The sequence below is a fragment of the Silurus aristotelis genome (assembly GCF_946808225.1).
Source record: "Silurus aristotelis genome assembly, chromosome: 10".
Classification (NCBI taxonomy): domain Eukaryota; kingdom Metazoa; phylum Chordata; class Actinopteri; order Siluriformes; family Siluridae; genus Silurus; species Silurus aristotelis.
In genome coordinates, this window is record NC_139583.1 from 25,049,992 (window position 1) to 25,067,395 (window position 17,404).

Here is a 17,404-nt window from a genome sequence, read left to right on the forward strand (position 1 = left end):
ATAAAAAATAAAACTTATTTGGTCAAATCAGTGATTTCAATTAGATAATTTTTTTGTTAATAGTAAATTATGTGTGAACACGCGTGTCAAAAGTTTATCACAAGAATGACGCTTTATTACATCATAATGAACATTTTATGTACGCCAGAGGGCGCAGCTGGAAGAACATTGTATGTACGCCAGGGGGCGCAAATCCAACTGGAAGAAGCTTCGATTCAATATGAGGTATTGAATTGTAGGGACTATCAGTAGTCCCTCCAAAGTCTTACACCTTTCACAGTTAGAACTCTTAAAGCTTCCTTTCTTTTACAGGAGTTTGAATTTCCATTAAACATAATGTTCCCATTGACGTGAGCTGCATCGAGAAAACCTACCCAAGAAGCTTCTCAACCGATGCAAAGCTGACCTCTCCAAGATGGCGGCGCAGTTGCCGCAACGTCCTCACACGCATGCGCAATAATGTTGCTTCTGCATATTCCGTTAGCGTTGTAGTTCAGGAGAGTGCGTTTATTGGTTGGGATTTTCAAAGACCCGCCCTCTTTAATGATAATTCGCACTTTGATTGGTTTAGTTAATTGACGTCATTCCGGCTCCGGAGAAACGAAGCCGGTGTCTTAGGCGATGATTTCGAAAGTAATCTCCTAAAAAGTTGCTTTATAATAAAGCTATTAGTGCTTTTAAAACGGACCGAGCGCAGATAAGATTAACATTTGTATTTATATATTTTTTGTGAGGATGGATTACACGAATCAGAGTGGGTTCAGACAGCGTAAGTTACGTACGTCGTGTTATTTGTGTTGTGATTTCTTTGGACAGTTTAATTTTCATTTATTTGAATAAGAAATTCAACCACAGGTCAGATTTTAACTTCAGATTTAGTTAATTATATATGAGTTTATTTACCACGAGTAACATTTGTATTTAATAATCTGATACTGATAATGGTAGGCCAGAAACCGTGTCTTGGTTTGGGATCAATCCCAAATCTCTCTCTCCTCTCTATTTAGGTGCACTACATCATATATGGGCCGAGTTCTTTTGGCGCCCTTTAACGGAGGGTACTAGCTTTCCATCAGCAAGCAGTTTGGGATTGGGCCTATTTTTAGCTTTCAGTAAGGACCAGGACACTCCCGTGTTTTGCTACCGCTAGCATATTAAATATGTTAGCTTGCTAATTAACATTACAAATAAGTAAACATGTATTTATATCATATTATAACAATCAATTTTACTGAATATGTAGTACAATTCGGTATTTAGAAGATTTAACGGCTAATCCTCGGCTAGTAAACCGCTTAGCGTCGGTTCATTCATTACTTCATTTAACCAGTCACTGATATAAACCTGGTGTTCTGTGTAAGATAATTTATCAGATATTGTAATTATTATTTTAACTGACTCTTAATACATGTAGTCAATGTAATAGAAAACATAATATACAATTTTTACTTTATACCATAACCTCTGCTGAATTCTTGATTCTGATTGGTCAGAATGAATGACTCGTTTTCTTTGACAGCTTCCTGTTCCAGTTCAAAGCCTTTTATTTGTGTTTTTCAAATGGATGCTTAATAATGTTCATGTTTCTGAATTAATCATTTACCTACTGTGATCGAAGGAAGTGATGAATGAATGAATGAAGGAAGAAACAAATGATGGAATGGATGAGAGAATTAATTAAGGATGGAACAGAAGAATAAAGGAAGGAATTAGTTTGGGGAATTAAGGAATTAATTAGTACAATAGGTGTAGGTTAAGGACTTGTTCAAATGTTCACTCACCTGCAATACAGTCAAGCATCATTTACATACTACATGGACAAAGGATTGTGAGGAGGGACATGAGTTATATTGGTAGGAGAATGCTGAGGATGGAGCTGCCAGGCAGGAGGAAAAGAGGAAGGCCAAGGAGGAGGTTTATGGATGTGGTGAGGGAAGACATGCAGGTAGTAGGTGTGAAAGAGGCAGATGTAGAGGACAGGGTGGTATGAAGACGGATGATCCGCTGTGGCGACCCCTAATGGGAGCAGCCGAAAGATGATGATGATGGACCAAGGATTGTGAACGCGCGACCTCAACACACCCATTATAGTTTTCCTCCCATTTGTTTTGCCCCTTAAGGTTTTACATGTTTCTGGAGCATGTAGGGATTTGAGCTCATTTAGCAATGAGAACATTAGTTATTGAGGTCTACATATAGGTCTACATATGTTGAGCATGGAGGTCTGGGTTGCAGACAGTGTTCCAGTTCATCCCAAAGTTATTGTTCATCTGGGTTGAGGTTTGGATTCTGTTCAGGCCACTCAAATTTTTTCACTCTGACTTTGGTTGTCTTTACGTAACTTGTTGTGTGCACATGGTTATGATAATAAAGAATAAAGTAATGTTTTTTGTAATGAAATGCAAAAATGTTTGAAAAAAGAAAAATTAATAAAATTTCATGCAAACTATGGATTCATTTGGAATTTTAAACAAATTTCACTACAGGTTCAAAGTGTCTCGGTCTGGGAATAAAATATATAAATTAATAAAATATAATGGGCTTCATAGCAGTCTCCGAGCAGTTTTTTAAATACATAAATAAAGCTCCAAAGTCGGCTAAAAGGGCACTTTTTGGGCAGCATAGATTACATTGCCCTAAGTCTGATGACAACCAAATAAACTGTTACAACATGGTTATGTATAACTTATGTGCACCAGATTTGTGGTAATCTGAAACTTTCAGGCCAACGCACTCTGTATGAATGAGTGCAAATCTGAATTTCCATTTTTGCGGCAGCAGTTAAGAGAAGGATCGCATACGGGTGTGATTGTCAGGCGTCCACAAACCTTTGGCCGTATAGTGTTTCTGCCTTCTGTTCAGATTTTCTAGACTAATTCTATATTAATACAGGCGAGTCTAATGCATTGAACGATTGAGACTTGTTTCCAGATGCCATTCTGCTGGATAATTTAGTATTTTATTTATCCTGTAAAATTTACCTAGTGAAATAAGTAATTTGAGAATCAGCCTGTCTCTCACTCAGATGTATTTTTTGTTTCAGAAGCCAGGTCGAGGATGAGAGGTCCAGGCCCAGACTCTGGTGAATCCAGTCAGCTTTTCGATGACACCAGTGCTGTTCAACACAACTCTGGACCTGGCAGCATGGACAAAGGAGGGATGGATTACGCAGGCCATGCCATCCTGTCAGATCCAATGTCCAATCTTGCTATGGCCTATGGGAGCAGCCTCGCAAGCCAGGGCAAACAAATGATGGATAAAAACGTAAGGGATCTCTTTGTTCTAATTTGTTTGGGTCCATATTTGAATGCATTCAATATGGAGCTGATTGTGATGTGACTGAAATCTCCTGGCAAGGGTGGCATTTTTATGCCTTGATCTCCTGTCTCTTGATAGCCTTGTTTAGCATCAAAAGGCTGAAACAATAGTTTTTCCTGCTAGAGTACAGAAACTCCATTAACTTTGCCCTGCTTCAGTATAAAACAGCCCAGTTCCCCAACCACTATCTAACACAAAGGACTGAATTGTAAACCAAGAAAAATAGCCTGAGAGTAATGAACTCTCATGTGAGTGGAAGGGAACTATCAGATGCATGACAAAGAAAGGCCACTTTGATTAACATTGCAAACTGGATGCAGCAAGATTGATTTACAACATTCATTCACTCAATCTTCAGTAATCACTTCATCCTGTTTATGGCCACTGTGGCTTAATATAATTGTTAATATTTCATATGTTTTGGAAAATCAGAAAAAATATCACAGGCACGTATATACAGTGGGTACGGAAAGTATTCAGACCCCCTTAAATTTTTCACTCTTTGTTATATTGCAGCCATTTGCTAAAATCATTTAAGTTTATTTTTTTTCCTCATGAATGTACACATAGCACCCCATACTGACAGAAAAACACAGAATTGTTGACCTTTTTGCAGATTTATTAAAAAAGAAAAACTGAAATATCACATGGTCCTAAATATTCAGACCCTTTGCTGTGACACTCATATATTTAACTCAGGTGCTCTTCATTTCTTCTGATCATCCTTGAGATTGTTCTACACCTTCATTTGAGTCCAGAAATTTTTGATTATACTGATTGGACTTGATTAGGAAAGCCACACACCTGTTTATATAAGACCTTACAGATCACAATGCATGTCAGAGCAAATGAAAATCATTAAGGTCAAAGGAACTGCCTGAAGACCTCAGAGACAGAATTGTGGCAAGGCACAGATCTGGCCAAGGTTCCAAAAATTTTTTTGCTGCACTTAAGGTTCCTAAGAGCACAGTGGCCTCCATAATCCTCAAATGGAAGACGTTTGGGACGACCAGAACCATTCCTAGAGCTGGCCGACCGGCCAAACTGAGCTATCGGGGGAGAAGAGCCTTGGTGAGAGAGGTAAAGAAGAACCCAAAGATCACTGTGGCTGAGCTCCAGAGATGCAGTCGGGAGATGGGAGAAAGTTGTAGAAAGTCAACCATCACTGCAGCCCTTCACCAGTGGGGCGTTATAGCAGAGTGGCCCGACGGAAGCCTCTCCTCAGTGCAGGACACATGAAAACCCGCATGGAGTTCTCCAAGATGGTGAGAAATAAGATTCTCTGGTCTGATGAGACCAAGATAGAACTTTTTGGCCTTAATTCTAAGCGGTATGTGTGGAGAAAACCAGGCACTGCTCATCACCTGTCCAGTACAGTCTCAACAATGAAGCATGGTGGTGGCAGCATCATGCTGTGGGGGTGTTTTTCAGCTGCAGGGACAGGACGACTGGTTGCAATCAAGGGAAAGATGAATGCGGCCAAGCACAGGGATATCCTGGACGAAAACCTTCTCCAGAGTGCTTTGGACCTCAGACTGGGCTGAAGGTTTACCTTCCAACAAGACAATGACCCTAAGCACACAGCTAGAATAACGATGAAGTGGCTTCACAACAACTCTGTGACTGTTCTTGAATGGCCCAGCCAGAGTAATGACTTAAACCCAATTGAGCATCTCTGGAGAGACCTAAAAATAGCTGTCCACCAACGTTTACCGTCCAACCTGACAGAAGTGGAGAGGATCTGCAAGGAGGAATGGCAGAGGATCCCTGAATCCAGATGTGAAAAACTTGTTGCATCCTTCCCAAAAAGACTCCTGGCTGTATTAGATCAAAAGGGGGCTTCTACTAAATACTGAGTAAAGGGTCTAAATACTTAGGACCATGTGATATTTTAGTTTTTCTTTTTTAATAAATCTGCAACAGTGTCAACAATTCTGTGTTTTTCTGTCAATATAGGGTGCTGTGTGTACATTCATGAGGAAAAGAAATGAACCTAAATGATTTTAGCAAATGGCTGCAAAATAAAAAAGAGTGAACAATTTAAGGGGGTCTGAATACTTTCCGTACCCACTGTATATAAAAAAAAAAAAAAAGCATGACCATGACAGGAGTGGGCAAGGGTTAAGAATAAAAAAAAGGCTCTGTTGTGCAAACTTCCTTGTTTATTCATACACGAATGGTTGTAATAAAAATAAGCAGTTCAGTCCCGCTACAACCAACATAAGCAAAAGGAGAAGATTATAAAATGGTCATCTTATGAAGTGAAAAGTTATAGATTTTATTTAGGTAATCAAAGCTTGTATGCATATTTAAAAAGCTTGTAAGCTTGTATGTATATTTATGAAATATGTTTATAAATATATATATATATATATATATATATATATATATATATATATATATATATATATATATATATATATATATATATAATATATATAAAATATTAGAATTGTGCCCTTTTATAGACGTGTGTTACATTACAAACGTAGCATTCACCAACAAAAATAAGCATGGCCTATTGGAAGTAAAGTGTTGAAATTCATGACTGTATTGCAGAACTGAAATACAGTCAGACCATGACTTACAACATTTCGGAGATACAACGGGGACCTTCGACTGAGGAAAAAATTTAATAAATAAAAAAATACATGTTCCTGTACATGCTTACTTTATTGTTGCTGACCAAACCAAAAAAAATAGGCCCATAAATGGTCATGGTCAAAAGTGATGGTGTAGTTAATAGTTTTATTTACAAGTGTCCTTAAAGAAAGAAAAATGTCAGAGTTAATGCCTCTCTCTCTCTCTCTCTCTCTCTCTCTCTCTCTCTCTCTCTCTCTCTCTCTCTCTCTCTCTCTCTCTCTCTCTCTCTCTCTCTCTCTCTCTCTCTCTCTCTCTCTCTCTCTCAATTTACAGCTTGACCGTTTCATCCCCATCTCCAAACTGAAATATTATTTCGCTGTGGACACGGTATATGTTGGCAAGAAGCTGGGACTGCTAGTATTCCCCTATATGCATGAGGTATTCCTTATGTTCTATGTAAACTTGTGTGTACAGGGTTAAAAAAAAAACCTGATTAAGAAGTTTATTTATCTTTTTATTTTTTTATCTTATTATTTTTTGAGACACATGCATGTTACTTTTGTTTATATGCAACATATGTTAAAGGTACAATCACACAAAATTAGACAATGAATGAGTGGAAGAAAGTTCTGTAGACAGATAAGTACAAATTAGACATTTTTGGCTCTAACAGAAGAACTTGTGTGAGAAGAAAAACAGGAGAGAAGATGTTGGCAGACTGCCTCACGCCCACAGTCAAACCTTGAGGTGGAAGTGTAATGCTTTGTGGTTGTTTTTGAGCAGGGAAGGTTGGAAACTTATTCCGGTAAAAGGAACACTGAACCAACATGGCTACCATACCGTACTTTAACGCCCCTTGCAACAAGACAATGAACTGAAGCATACGTCTAAGCGCTGTAATCATTATTTTGACAGCAAAAAGTCCGCTGGAGTGTTAATCATGAAATGGCTGCCAAGTCACCACAGGTAAATCCTATTGAACTGCTCTGGGATGAACTGGATCACCAGGTCAGAAAGAAAGATCCAACGAGTTAACATTTTTGGCAAGTTTTACAAGAAGCATGGCAAAGTATTTAATCTGAATGTTTGAAGAAATGAACTGTCCGGATATTTGTTTGGTCGAAGTTAATCTTCATGGCATTAAATTACTCGTTTGTTGCATATAAATAAAAGGAACATTTTTGTGTCTCTCAAAAAGACTCGATGTTTTCAAACTTTTATAATGTTCGTGCACCTGCCTGAAGTAGTGCCAAAGTAAACAGACAGTCTCCTATGGAATGAGTGATACATCATGCTAATCCCACTTCACACAGGCCTATTTGCATTCTTTATGTTTGTATAAGTAAAAACATTTTAATATATCTGAATATGTTGTTTAACTAGTAAAAGGTGAACTTTCATTCAGGCAGTGTGAACCTATTTGGTTAGGGAAGTGCATGTTTTTTTTTTATTTTTTTATTTTACTAAAGGTGCTCTTGCAGTAGCAGTGTTCTAAAGACACCAGTGCAAAACACCAGCTATTTCTGCTCTTTAAAAGGGATTATTAATGTTTTCTGTGTATGTAACTGCTACGAGTATACTATGAGTAGAGTATACAATTAACTTCTACATTATAGCAGGGCTTTTTTTTTTTTTTTTTTTTTTTTTAACATTTTATTGTTTATCATTGAATGTCACCCTATACCCAGAGTATCAGGGTACATCTTTTTCTTTTTCTTTTTTCTTTTTTTATTTATTTAAAGAATAGGCCTACTATGTATTAGCACTATATTATCATTGTATTTGTTTATTTCATCCATTGTAGCTTATTTTATTTTATTTTTTTCCAGTCTTCCAGATGTCGGGTTGAAGCACTTTAGTATTAACAGGATGTTGTTTCGTTACGTATTACGTCAAACAGGCGTACACCTCTAAAGACTAGTGGAGCGATTGACACATTTACAAGTCCCAGTGCGGTTATAGTAAATATAAGCACTTTTGGAAATCCACTCAACAACTCCTGTCAGTGCGCCTAAATTAACTGTTGTATTATATAACAGGAAAAAGGAATTAAATTTGGAATGGGCTGTGTGACGATTAGGTGTCCAAATACTTTTGGTCATACCCTGCATCACCAGGCTGTTTATGAGCTTTTTATCCATGACTGTGCAAACATAGATTTTAAACCTTTTATTGTGTATCTTTGCATAGCCGTGTTTTTTCTTTTTCACTATAATGCCACCCATTTGTTCCTTCGCCGTTCAAATATCACAACTAGTTGCATTTCCGATGGTTTTATTATTAATCTCTTTACACATGCAGTAATTTAGTTTGAACCTGTATCTGTATTAACAGTTAACTGTGTGTCTTTGGTACTCATCAGTGCTGTCATTACAGAACTGGGAAGTGAGTTACCAGCAGGATACTCCAGTAGCTCCACGTTTTGATGTCAACGCTCCGGACCTGTACATTCCTGGTAAGTTATTGATATATTTCATAACAAATGATGCAGTAGTTTTGGCTAATCTGCTAACTACTCCTTTAAAAGAAAAGGAATAAGTCAATAAGTCCTTGCTTTACTTGGTAGATATGTAAATTAAGCTAAGGATTATGATGCCTTCAGCATTCTCTAGATAAAGCATGCTCTTAGGGAGGGGACACAGACTGTGTTTATTCATTTCATTGTTCATTGATTCGAATCAATTGGAATGTCCATTTCGAAAGAACTTTGTGTAGCATAAACTGCTGCAAATCTTTTCGTTTAACATTTTTTTACTTGTAAATTGCATGCAATCTAAACAGTATTTTAAGCGGCGGTGAGAGGAAAAACGGTGAGAGGAAAAAAAACATTCAAAGCGAATGGTCAGTTTGTAGGTTGAGGACTGTAGGGTATTAGACAGTCAAACCATGGGACTCTTTGCAGCTCAGTCTTCCTGGAGACCTGCAGGAATATTGGAAACAGTAGCGGGCACATCAAAATGTTTTTTTTTAACTTAATGTTTTTTTGAACTTAATGTTTTTCTTAAACTTAACTCCCTTTTCCAATGACTACATGCAGTCATTGGAAAAGGGAGTTAAGTTTAAACTTGTGGTGTCTTTACCTGTGAGTTATTGCGGTTTGTATCAAGGCAAAAAGAGGAGTAATCAAATGCCATTTTTTCTTTTGTATAATGTTTCTGATTATTACCCAGTTATTAGGCTAATGCAAGTATTTACCCTGTGCATTGTTTGCATGCCATGCTCTGGATGTCTAATTTCCTCCCCTTATTATTTCAGCAATGGCTTTTATCACGTATGTCCTGATTGCAGGCCTGGCCCTCGGCACACAAAACCGGTAAGAGTGGCTTTCTGCACATATTCGTTAGACCCTTACTTACTAGGGCACTGGTGGCTGTGGGTTATTGAGCAAAAGGTTGAGAGTTAAAGCCCCCAACACCTCTAAGCTGACACTGTTAGGCCCTGAGACCCTTTCTCTGCTCCATACCTACCAAGAAAAGAAACAAAGTTCGCCATGCTGTAGCGTGTATGTGACAAATAAATGCGGCTTCTATTTCAGGGCAGCAAAGGAGCTACTCCTATTTAAAGACACAACCCGAGCATGCTCTCCTTCTCTGGCAGTCTCCACACTGTGTCAGACAGCGTGTCAAATATGATCTGATCTAAAGCTGTCAAAACATGAAACCAGTTACACGTATGGAACTGGATAATGCAGTCTTTGCATACTGCTTTCCTTAGGCGTATAGCGTATAGCGTCAATATCTTTCATTTGCTTAATTATTGACTATAGTTTTATAGTGATTTATAATTAGTTGATTTATGATCTATAATAATGATATAATCAATCGTTAAAAGGATATACTGTTAAATAAAAAAATTATGTATATATAATAATGTAATAATGCAAATGTATCATAATGCAAATTGCATTATTGTTTTTTTTATTTATACAGTGATTTACAAACAAAATAACAGTGTATTTGACACGTCATACTTTTTATTTGTATGGTTGTTTAATATTGTGGGATATTTGGTTTAAACCTGCACAAGTTTTTTTTCACAGTTGATTTACATGACTGAAACTGGCTTTGTATGTGTGTCTATATTCAGCTTTTCCCCTGAGATCTTGGGGATGCAGGCTAGCTCAGCGCTGGTCTGGCTCATTATTGAAGTTCTTGCCGTTCTCCTCAGCCTTTACCTGGTCACGGTGAACACAGATCTCACCACCATCGACCTGGTGGCTTTTTCTGGATACAAATATGTTGGGTAAGGTGGCTGCCTAAAGACTGAATAAAATGACTTGCTGTAGTTCCGAACAGGTTCAGAAACTGCTGTAGTACTAAAGTAATTTATTTATTTATTTATTTATTGCACTGCTTTAGTGCATGTACATACCCTGTTTCCATGTGGAGATTTTTTATTAATCTTTGCATGCAAGTTTCATAAAATTACAGAAAAAGCTGTGTATTTGATAGACAAATCTTCTTGAAAACATTGCTGTTCAACCATTAATAGGAACCGAAATTACAGAAGGATGAAACTGTTTAGTTATAGCTTCCTTTATGGACACTCTGAAAGTGATCTGCACTCCTTAACCCGTTTCATAGTTCTGCATTTTATCCTGCTGCTTAAAGGAGCCCCTGTGAAACTCAAGTACATTTGTGCCTAGTGATTCAAATTTGTCAGTCCAGTGACGTGGTATCCGTATTCCAGGACAAAGGATTGAACATTCCATAATTGCTGCCATCCTATTTAAAGTTGACTCCCTACAGAGACAAAACTTTAACATCCTTTTTTTTTTTTCGTGGATATCAAGCCATATCAGACTGTGATCTGCTAAGACATTGCTGTTAATGTCTATGGGAGTCTGAGACCGCAAAATCCCACCATCAGACCTCAAATCAATAATAAACTCGTACATCTTAAAAAAAATAATAAAATGGTGGAATGATGCCAGTGCACAGATAAAAATTACATCGAATCAACCCAGCTTTAAACAAAAGACAGTTACTCAACTTTCAATTCAAATCCAGTCACAACCAGTTCATATATACAAGATTTCGCATTGGATGCTCCAGACCCTCACACACTTTTAGTGCTAAATGTAGAAGAACCCCCAACATGTGACCACTGTAAAACAAACATACAGTAATAACATCTTAACACAAGACAAGTGTTTTGACTCAGAAAGCATGTATGCTTCTACTGCCACGTTTTCCATTACCTTGATTCTGCCATGAAAATAGCCATTGATGTTGGGGAAGTGAAAGCCCAAGTATTGCCAAGATGCCATTTAATCCCCAGTATTGCCAATCTGCCACTTTGGGTCCTTGAGCAAGGCCCTGAACCCTCCTTGCTCCAGGGGTACTGTTTCATGGCTTAGACCCCCAGCTTCCCATCATATTTAAAGAAAGAATTTCACCATGCTGTATTGTACATGTGACAAGTAAAAGCATATTTTTTTATTTATATATATATATTTTTTATGTCATTTAAACAACAATTAAAAAAAACAATAACATTTTTTTTATTATTCCCGTGAGAAGTTAATGGGTGTCGGGTTTTTTGAGTATTTTTGCCAGCTAATAGGAGTGAAAAAAAATTCTCAAACTAAAGAGGTAATGCTCAGGTTTTGCTGCTTTCTTTCACATTAATGACAAATACAAAGATGTGGAGAGCAAACGTTCGGCTCATAGCTCTGAAAACGTGTCGCTGTTGATGAACATGATGACTTGCTACACAGCCTGAAGTTTGGAAGCCCATCTGAGCCAAATGCACAAAATCTGGACAGATTTAAGGATTAAAGGACTGCTGCATTGCTTTCCTTAAGTACATTAAGGAAGCGCACACTAATTCCTAATGGCACATTACAAAAAATAAATCTTGAGGACATTCAGAGTGGTTTTAAGGTGGTTTTATCCTTTAAACCCAAGTTGTAAAGAGTGTAATGGTCTTGTATTATATAATGTTGTTATGGAAATATATCATTTAATATTTCATGAAAATATCTCTAAAGCTGGTAATTGCAGTTGCACCTGGAAATATCTGTTGTAATCATTTTTCATTTTGTTTTCTCTCCACAGGATGATAGTAGGAGTGTTAGCTGGGCTCCTGTTTGGCAAGACAGGATATTATCTCTCACTCTTCTGGTGCTGTGCTTCCATTTTTGTCTTTACGGTGAGTGCAGCATCATCGTTTCATTGCATTTATTGTTGGGATTTTAATTTATTTGTGCTTATTTTACTTTATGTATAGTTTAATTATTATTAATGATGTTAAATGGTGCAGATAGTCACACTGTTGTACGGGGAAATGTAAATGTGTAAATATGGCTATAGTTATTAGGTGGACATTGTAGATTTTTTTTTTTTTATTCTCTAACAACCGTTTTTATAAAATTTATAGTAATTCTACGTTACTATTAAATTAGTATTTTAATTTTTTATTTCTTGACATCTGTTGTTTTTTTGGTGCTTCACTGTCAAACATTTACTATCATAGCTACTCCACAGGCTCTAGTTTGGGATGTTTGGAAATCTGTATGGGTGCAGGTACCTTAAATGGTTTTATGCATTTTCAATGATTTGTGCTAAACAGTTCTAACTTTCAATAGCATTGCCCAAACTGGTAACTTGACTCTAATGGTTGACATGCAAGGGCTTGATTAGTAAATATTTAGACATAGCAAGCATTCTGCATCTGTCTATCTCAGTACTGACACCCTGGCACTTTTTATTTATTTATTTTATTTTTGTTTTCTCACTGTTCCCAGAATTATACACTACACACCAATGACTCACTCACTTAAATTATGGGACACACATGTACTATTAGTGATCATGGTTTAAAATGTGTGATTTTTATAAATAAACTCGGATATACAAATTTCTATTTCACCCATCAGCTGTTTTAAATTGTTTCCTTATGGGAAAATGATTATTTTTTTTTTTTTTGGCAGTAAGGTTCTATGCGCTTTTAAAACGATTAAGGTCTAATGCTCTGAGCTGAAATGTGTATTCCACAACAGAGGGACCAGAAAAGTTTCAGATTGCGTAGTTGGACAGGCAATGATTCGTTTTTAGCTCTTTTTTTTTGTATACCACTAGTGGGCGCTATTGAAACCATTTTGACAAAGCGAATACATGTTTTCATTAGTCTTTCATTTCACAAGAAGTTATATTCTGCATATAAATATGTTTCTGACATAAAAAAAAATCTTTAATTTTTAATTAGTTAAAACACAAGAAAAGCAACTGGTCAAATCCATTGAATAAAAAAAATGTGCATATGTAAAGGCACTTAAACATCTTCCTCACTGTGTGTGCACGTATGGCTTAAATTTCTGAAATATCCATTATCATAATTGGGTTTAGTTAAATACATTTACACTAAAGTTAATCTTTTATTCAGTCTTATCTTATTAGTCCAGTTTAATTTGTCTTATCTTATTGTCCAGTGTTTTTTTTTTTTTTCCATTTTGATAGATGACAAAGAGAAACTGGACATGGTTAAAAGGCAACAGAGTTCATACAGATTGCATAAAAAAAAAAAAAAAATAGCCTCATGTTTGCACCAGATTTTATTCTAAACCTATTTTTGGCTAATGCACTTTAATAAGTTAGCTGTCACAGGCAGTGCTGACGATTCAATTCAACTGTATTTGTATTACGCTTTTAACATTGTCCCAAACATAGTCCTTACATATTTATCCCAAATGAGAAGAGCCAGAAGGAAAAAGGAACGGGGGGAAAAAAAGGGAACACACCCTCATCTGGCTGACACTAAATTGTCTAAAATTATAGAAGTTATAATTCCATTCCATCATTGTTGATTTTATTTACTGTTTACTGATGGACACTTGAAGGGAAATGTTTCTCAAAAACTATAGAGTTTTCAGTACGATTCCACAAATGAGCTTTTTATGTAATACTTTCACAATGTTCACCCTGTGTTAGAATTATGGCTCATGTGTGTGTATCTGTGTGTGCTGTAGATCCGAACAATGAGGTTAAAGATTCTGTCCGAGGCGGCCGCAGAGGGCGTTCTAGTCCGAGGAGCGAAGAATCAGCTGCGCATGTACTTAACCATGGCCATTGCTGCAGCACAGCCAGTGTTCATGTACTGGCTAACTTTCCACCTGATTAGGTAATAAGTGGATTTACACGGTGGGAGCAATGATGATGAAGGACATTACCACTACAGCCATGACTGAATGCCTCCCTCGGCCATCCTCAGAAAAGACTCAAAGCAAGGAGAGTCCATTTGCACAAATGCAAACGAATGAACAAGCATTGTGAAGGCTTACAGTAAAACAGTAGCTGCTTTAGGTCAGTTACTTTCCACTTGTATATTTATAAGAAGGACTGTTTGCTTTTTATGTTTTTCTTTTTGTATGATGTCGTGCAATTTAATTTTTTGTTTGTTTGTTTACACAATGTGAACACTTGAAATACAGTCTTATGAGGTTTATTTGAGCCAGTCTGCACAATTTAGCCCAACACCCAGGTAACTACTCACCAAATGCCTGTTTTGTCTTTGTTTTTGATTTTGTCCATTTGTATCTGTGTATGTTTATGCATTTCTCTGCTAATGATTTTAAAAAATATGTCAATGTAATTACTGGAAAGTGCTTTAAACGATGGATTCCGGTGGCCTGGCAACCAAACTGCCTGCCATTCATTTTGTAATTAAAATAGTGGCACCCTGTCTAGTTTGTTTTCCTTAAAATATTAGGAAATGAGGTAATATACATAAGGGATACACAATTTTACTGCAATTTCACACTGGGCAAATAACCGCTAATACAAAGCGGAAAGTGGTTGCCTCTGCGGAACAGATTATACACATTATAATTTCAAACCCATCACTGATTTTTGCAATGCAAAACTTAGTGAATGGATAAAAATCTATTTTATATATGTGTATATACATCTCTGTATTAGATATACGGCTCTACTTAAAATAAAGCTGTTGATGATAGGTCTTTGTTTTTTCATGTTCATTAAAGTCATCTACAACCTTGGCCTATTTAGCAAAATTTGCATGTTCATTATATAAGATGAATGACATGCAAATATTACCCGTTCATTTTTGCATGTAAAATAATCATGTATCAGAAGCCGAAAAAAGAGCAGTGAGACAAAAACAATGAACTGTTTGCTGTTGCGTATAAGAAATAAAACAAATTGGGGTGTGCTGTAACTGGGGGACATGATGTATGGGGCTAAGTGCAGTTATTTTTGCAAAGCCAAAATTCCTCATATGCCATTGTAGATTTCTGTATCAAATCAAACTCTTTATTTTTTGTTTTTTTTAAAGACCTGAGATAGTGTAAACTTGCTTGAGCTGTTTATTTAGCTGTCCATTTGTCAGTTTTATAAGTAAAAAGACATTTCAATACAGACTCTAACCATGTGAAAAGCATTTCTCAAACAATGTTTTTGAATTATTAAAAAAAATTAAAATAATGGGTTAAATGATCAAAAGGCTGTTTTTTGTTTCCTGTTTAACAGGAAGCCATGTTCTTAGATTCAGTTGATTTCAGTATAATGAACCTGTTTTAGGCTTTAGAATTCAATGTGTATAGATTTCAGCCTAGAATTTCTGCTCTTGACTGAAAGGAGAGGAATCTGTTATGATCTTCTGTTGTTCCAATCTGCCTCAACATTTCACATATTGTGCATTCTAAGACAATGAAAATATAAAAAAAATAAATTGTTTTGTTCACACCATTCTTTGCTAGCATTGTTGGATGCTAACAGACATACATCAGTATAAAACAGTATATACAGATTCTAAAATCTTCACAACATTGCTGTAATGCTGAATAGTTTTAAGTAATTTTTTTCATAAATACAGTCAATGAACTATGAACTACATTCGTCTAAGATCATCCATGCTGTTTGAGACAAGAATCTTGATTTTCACATGAAGATTGCGTTAAGATGACTCAAGTGTCCTATTTTCATGATGCAAATCGTTTGAGTGGCAAACAATATAAGCCGTATATGCATAACAAACGTGGAGCTGATTTAGTGTTGTGATGTTAAATGTGAATAAGATTCTTGTAATATCTGGGTCTTCCAGTGGGCTCACCACCTGCAGGAGGGACCGTAAGGGACGGTGCTGTGTGGATTGGGCAGCAGTCGGAGGCGGGGGCCTGCTTAGACTGCTGCCCCCGCTACCCGAATTACGGATAAGCGGGAGAAAATGAATGAATGAATGAATAATATCTGGGTTTCACCGAATAGACATTCTCTGCAACGCAGATGAGGATGGGTTCCCTCTTGAAACTGGTTCCTCTCAAGGATTCTTCTTTATGCCATCTCGGGAAGTTTTTCCTTGCCACAGACACAACCGGCTCACTCATCAGGGACAAACTTACATCTTATTTATTTTTATCACCACATTATATGTGTAAAGCTGCTTTGAGGCAATGTTCATTGTTAAAAGCACAATACAGTGGTACCCCGCGTATCGACCTTAATCCGTTCCTTAAAACCAGTCAAAATGCGAAAAGGTCGAAGAGCGAATGTAATTATCCCATAAGAAATAATGCAAAACTAATTAATCTGTTTCCGACCTCCACCGATACCCATTTATAAAAAATTTTTGCCCTGTTTTTAGCAGTATTAATACTAAATAATACTGTATATAATTGTTATGCAGTGTAATGAGCGGAGGCAAAGCCAGAGCACAGTTCACTTTGGTTTACCGAAAACACACACACACACACACGGCAGTCCATAGAATCCCGACAAACGAGAGAGAGAGATATCCGTGGTACGCCCTGGAGGGGCGAGGTCCACAGGCGAACGCACGGGAGAAAAAAGGTAATCCGGGGTGCGTTTTGGAAAGAAAGCGCAGCCTTGGAGAGCGCGTGGAGTCCAGAAATGAAGAAACGCATAGGAATACGAGTGACAGGGAAAACACAGACAAACATGCACCAAACACCTTCACATACCAACAATGAGTGTGGATGAATGAAGGGTTTATATAGGAGCTGGGAAAGAGTGAATAATGAGCCCCAGGTGTGCATTGTTGAAGCAGGGGGCTTCAGGGAAAGTGGAGGTTTTGACAGTCGCCGGAGGGGGCATGGCATGTGGATTTCTGACAATAATTCAGTAAAAAGTTTAAATTAAAAACATTACAAAAGTTAAAAAAAAAAATGCTCCACGTGGGTCGGGGTAAAAAAAGGTTGATAAGCGGGAATTTGGTCGTTCAGCGGGCGCAAATTTCGGTCGAAAAACTGTTCGCTAAGCGAAAAGGTCGATCTCCGAGCTGGTCGATAAGCGGGGTACCACTGTACAAATAAAAATGAATTGAATCTTATCTCTTATCTGTTTTTTCTCAATTTTTCATGCTAGTATAATTTTTCAAAAATGTGCCATCAATCATCGATCCCAGTTGTATGATTTGCTCAGCTGAGCAAAGCATGACATGCCAAGTCCACTGGCATTTCAGGCTACTTTTATTGCATTCAGACATATTTCGAAAGATTCTTGCTCCAAGAACTATAATTTACAAT

At 37.0% G+C, this 17,404-nt stretch overlaps 1 protein-coding gene across 3 annotated transcripts; it reads left to right on the forward strand.

The window, feature by feature from the left end:
• Positions 1-564: 564 nt before the first annotated feature.
• yif1b (Yip1 interacting factor homolog B) lies at positions 565-15,362 on the forward strand. 3 transcript variants are annotated; one of them, XM_083553139.1, is made up of 8 exons: positions 565-1,828; positions 2,056-3,264; positions 6,235-6,339; positions 8,278-8,356; positions 9,157-9,214; positions 9,988-10,143; positions 11,961-12,054; positions 13,871-15,362. In XM_083553139.1, exons 2-8 carry the CDS (start codon positions 3,058-3,060, stop codon positions 14,024-14,026), a joined length of 855 nt encoding a protein of 284 aa, XP_083409265.1. In that variant the 5' UTR covers positions 565-1,828; positions 2,056-3,057; the 3' UTR covers positions 14,027-15,362. The 3 variants fall into 3 exon arrangements, with proteins under 3 accessions (XP_083409265.1, XP_083409263.1, XP_083409264.1); XM_083553137.1 differs by having other exon boundaries at positions 565-778; positions 3,044-3,264; XM_083553138.1 differs by having other exon boundaries at positions 566-769; positions 3,044-3,264.
• The last annotated feature ends 2,042 nt before the right edge of the window (positions 15,363-17,404 follow it).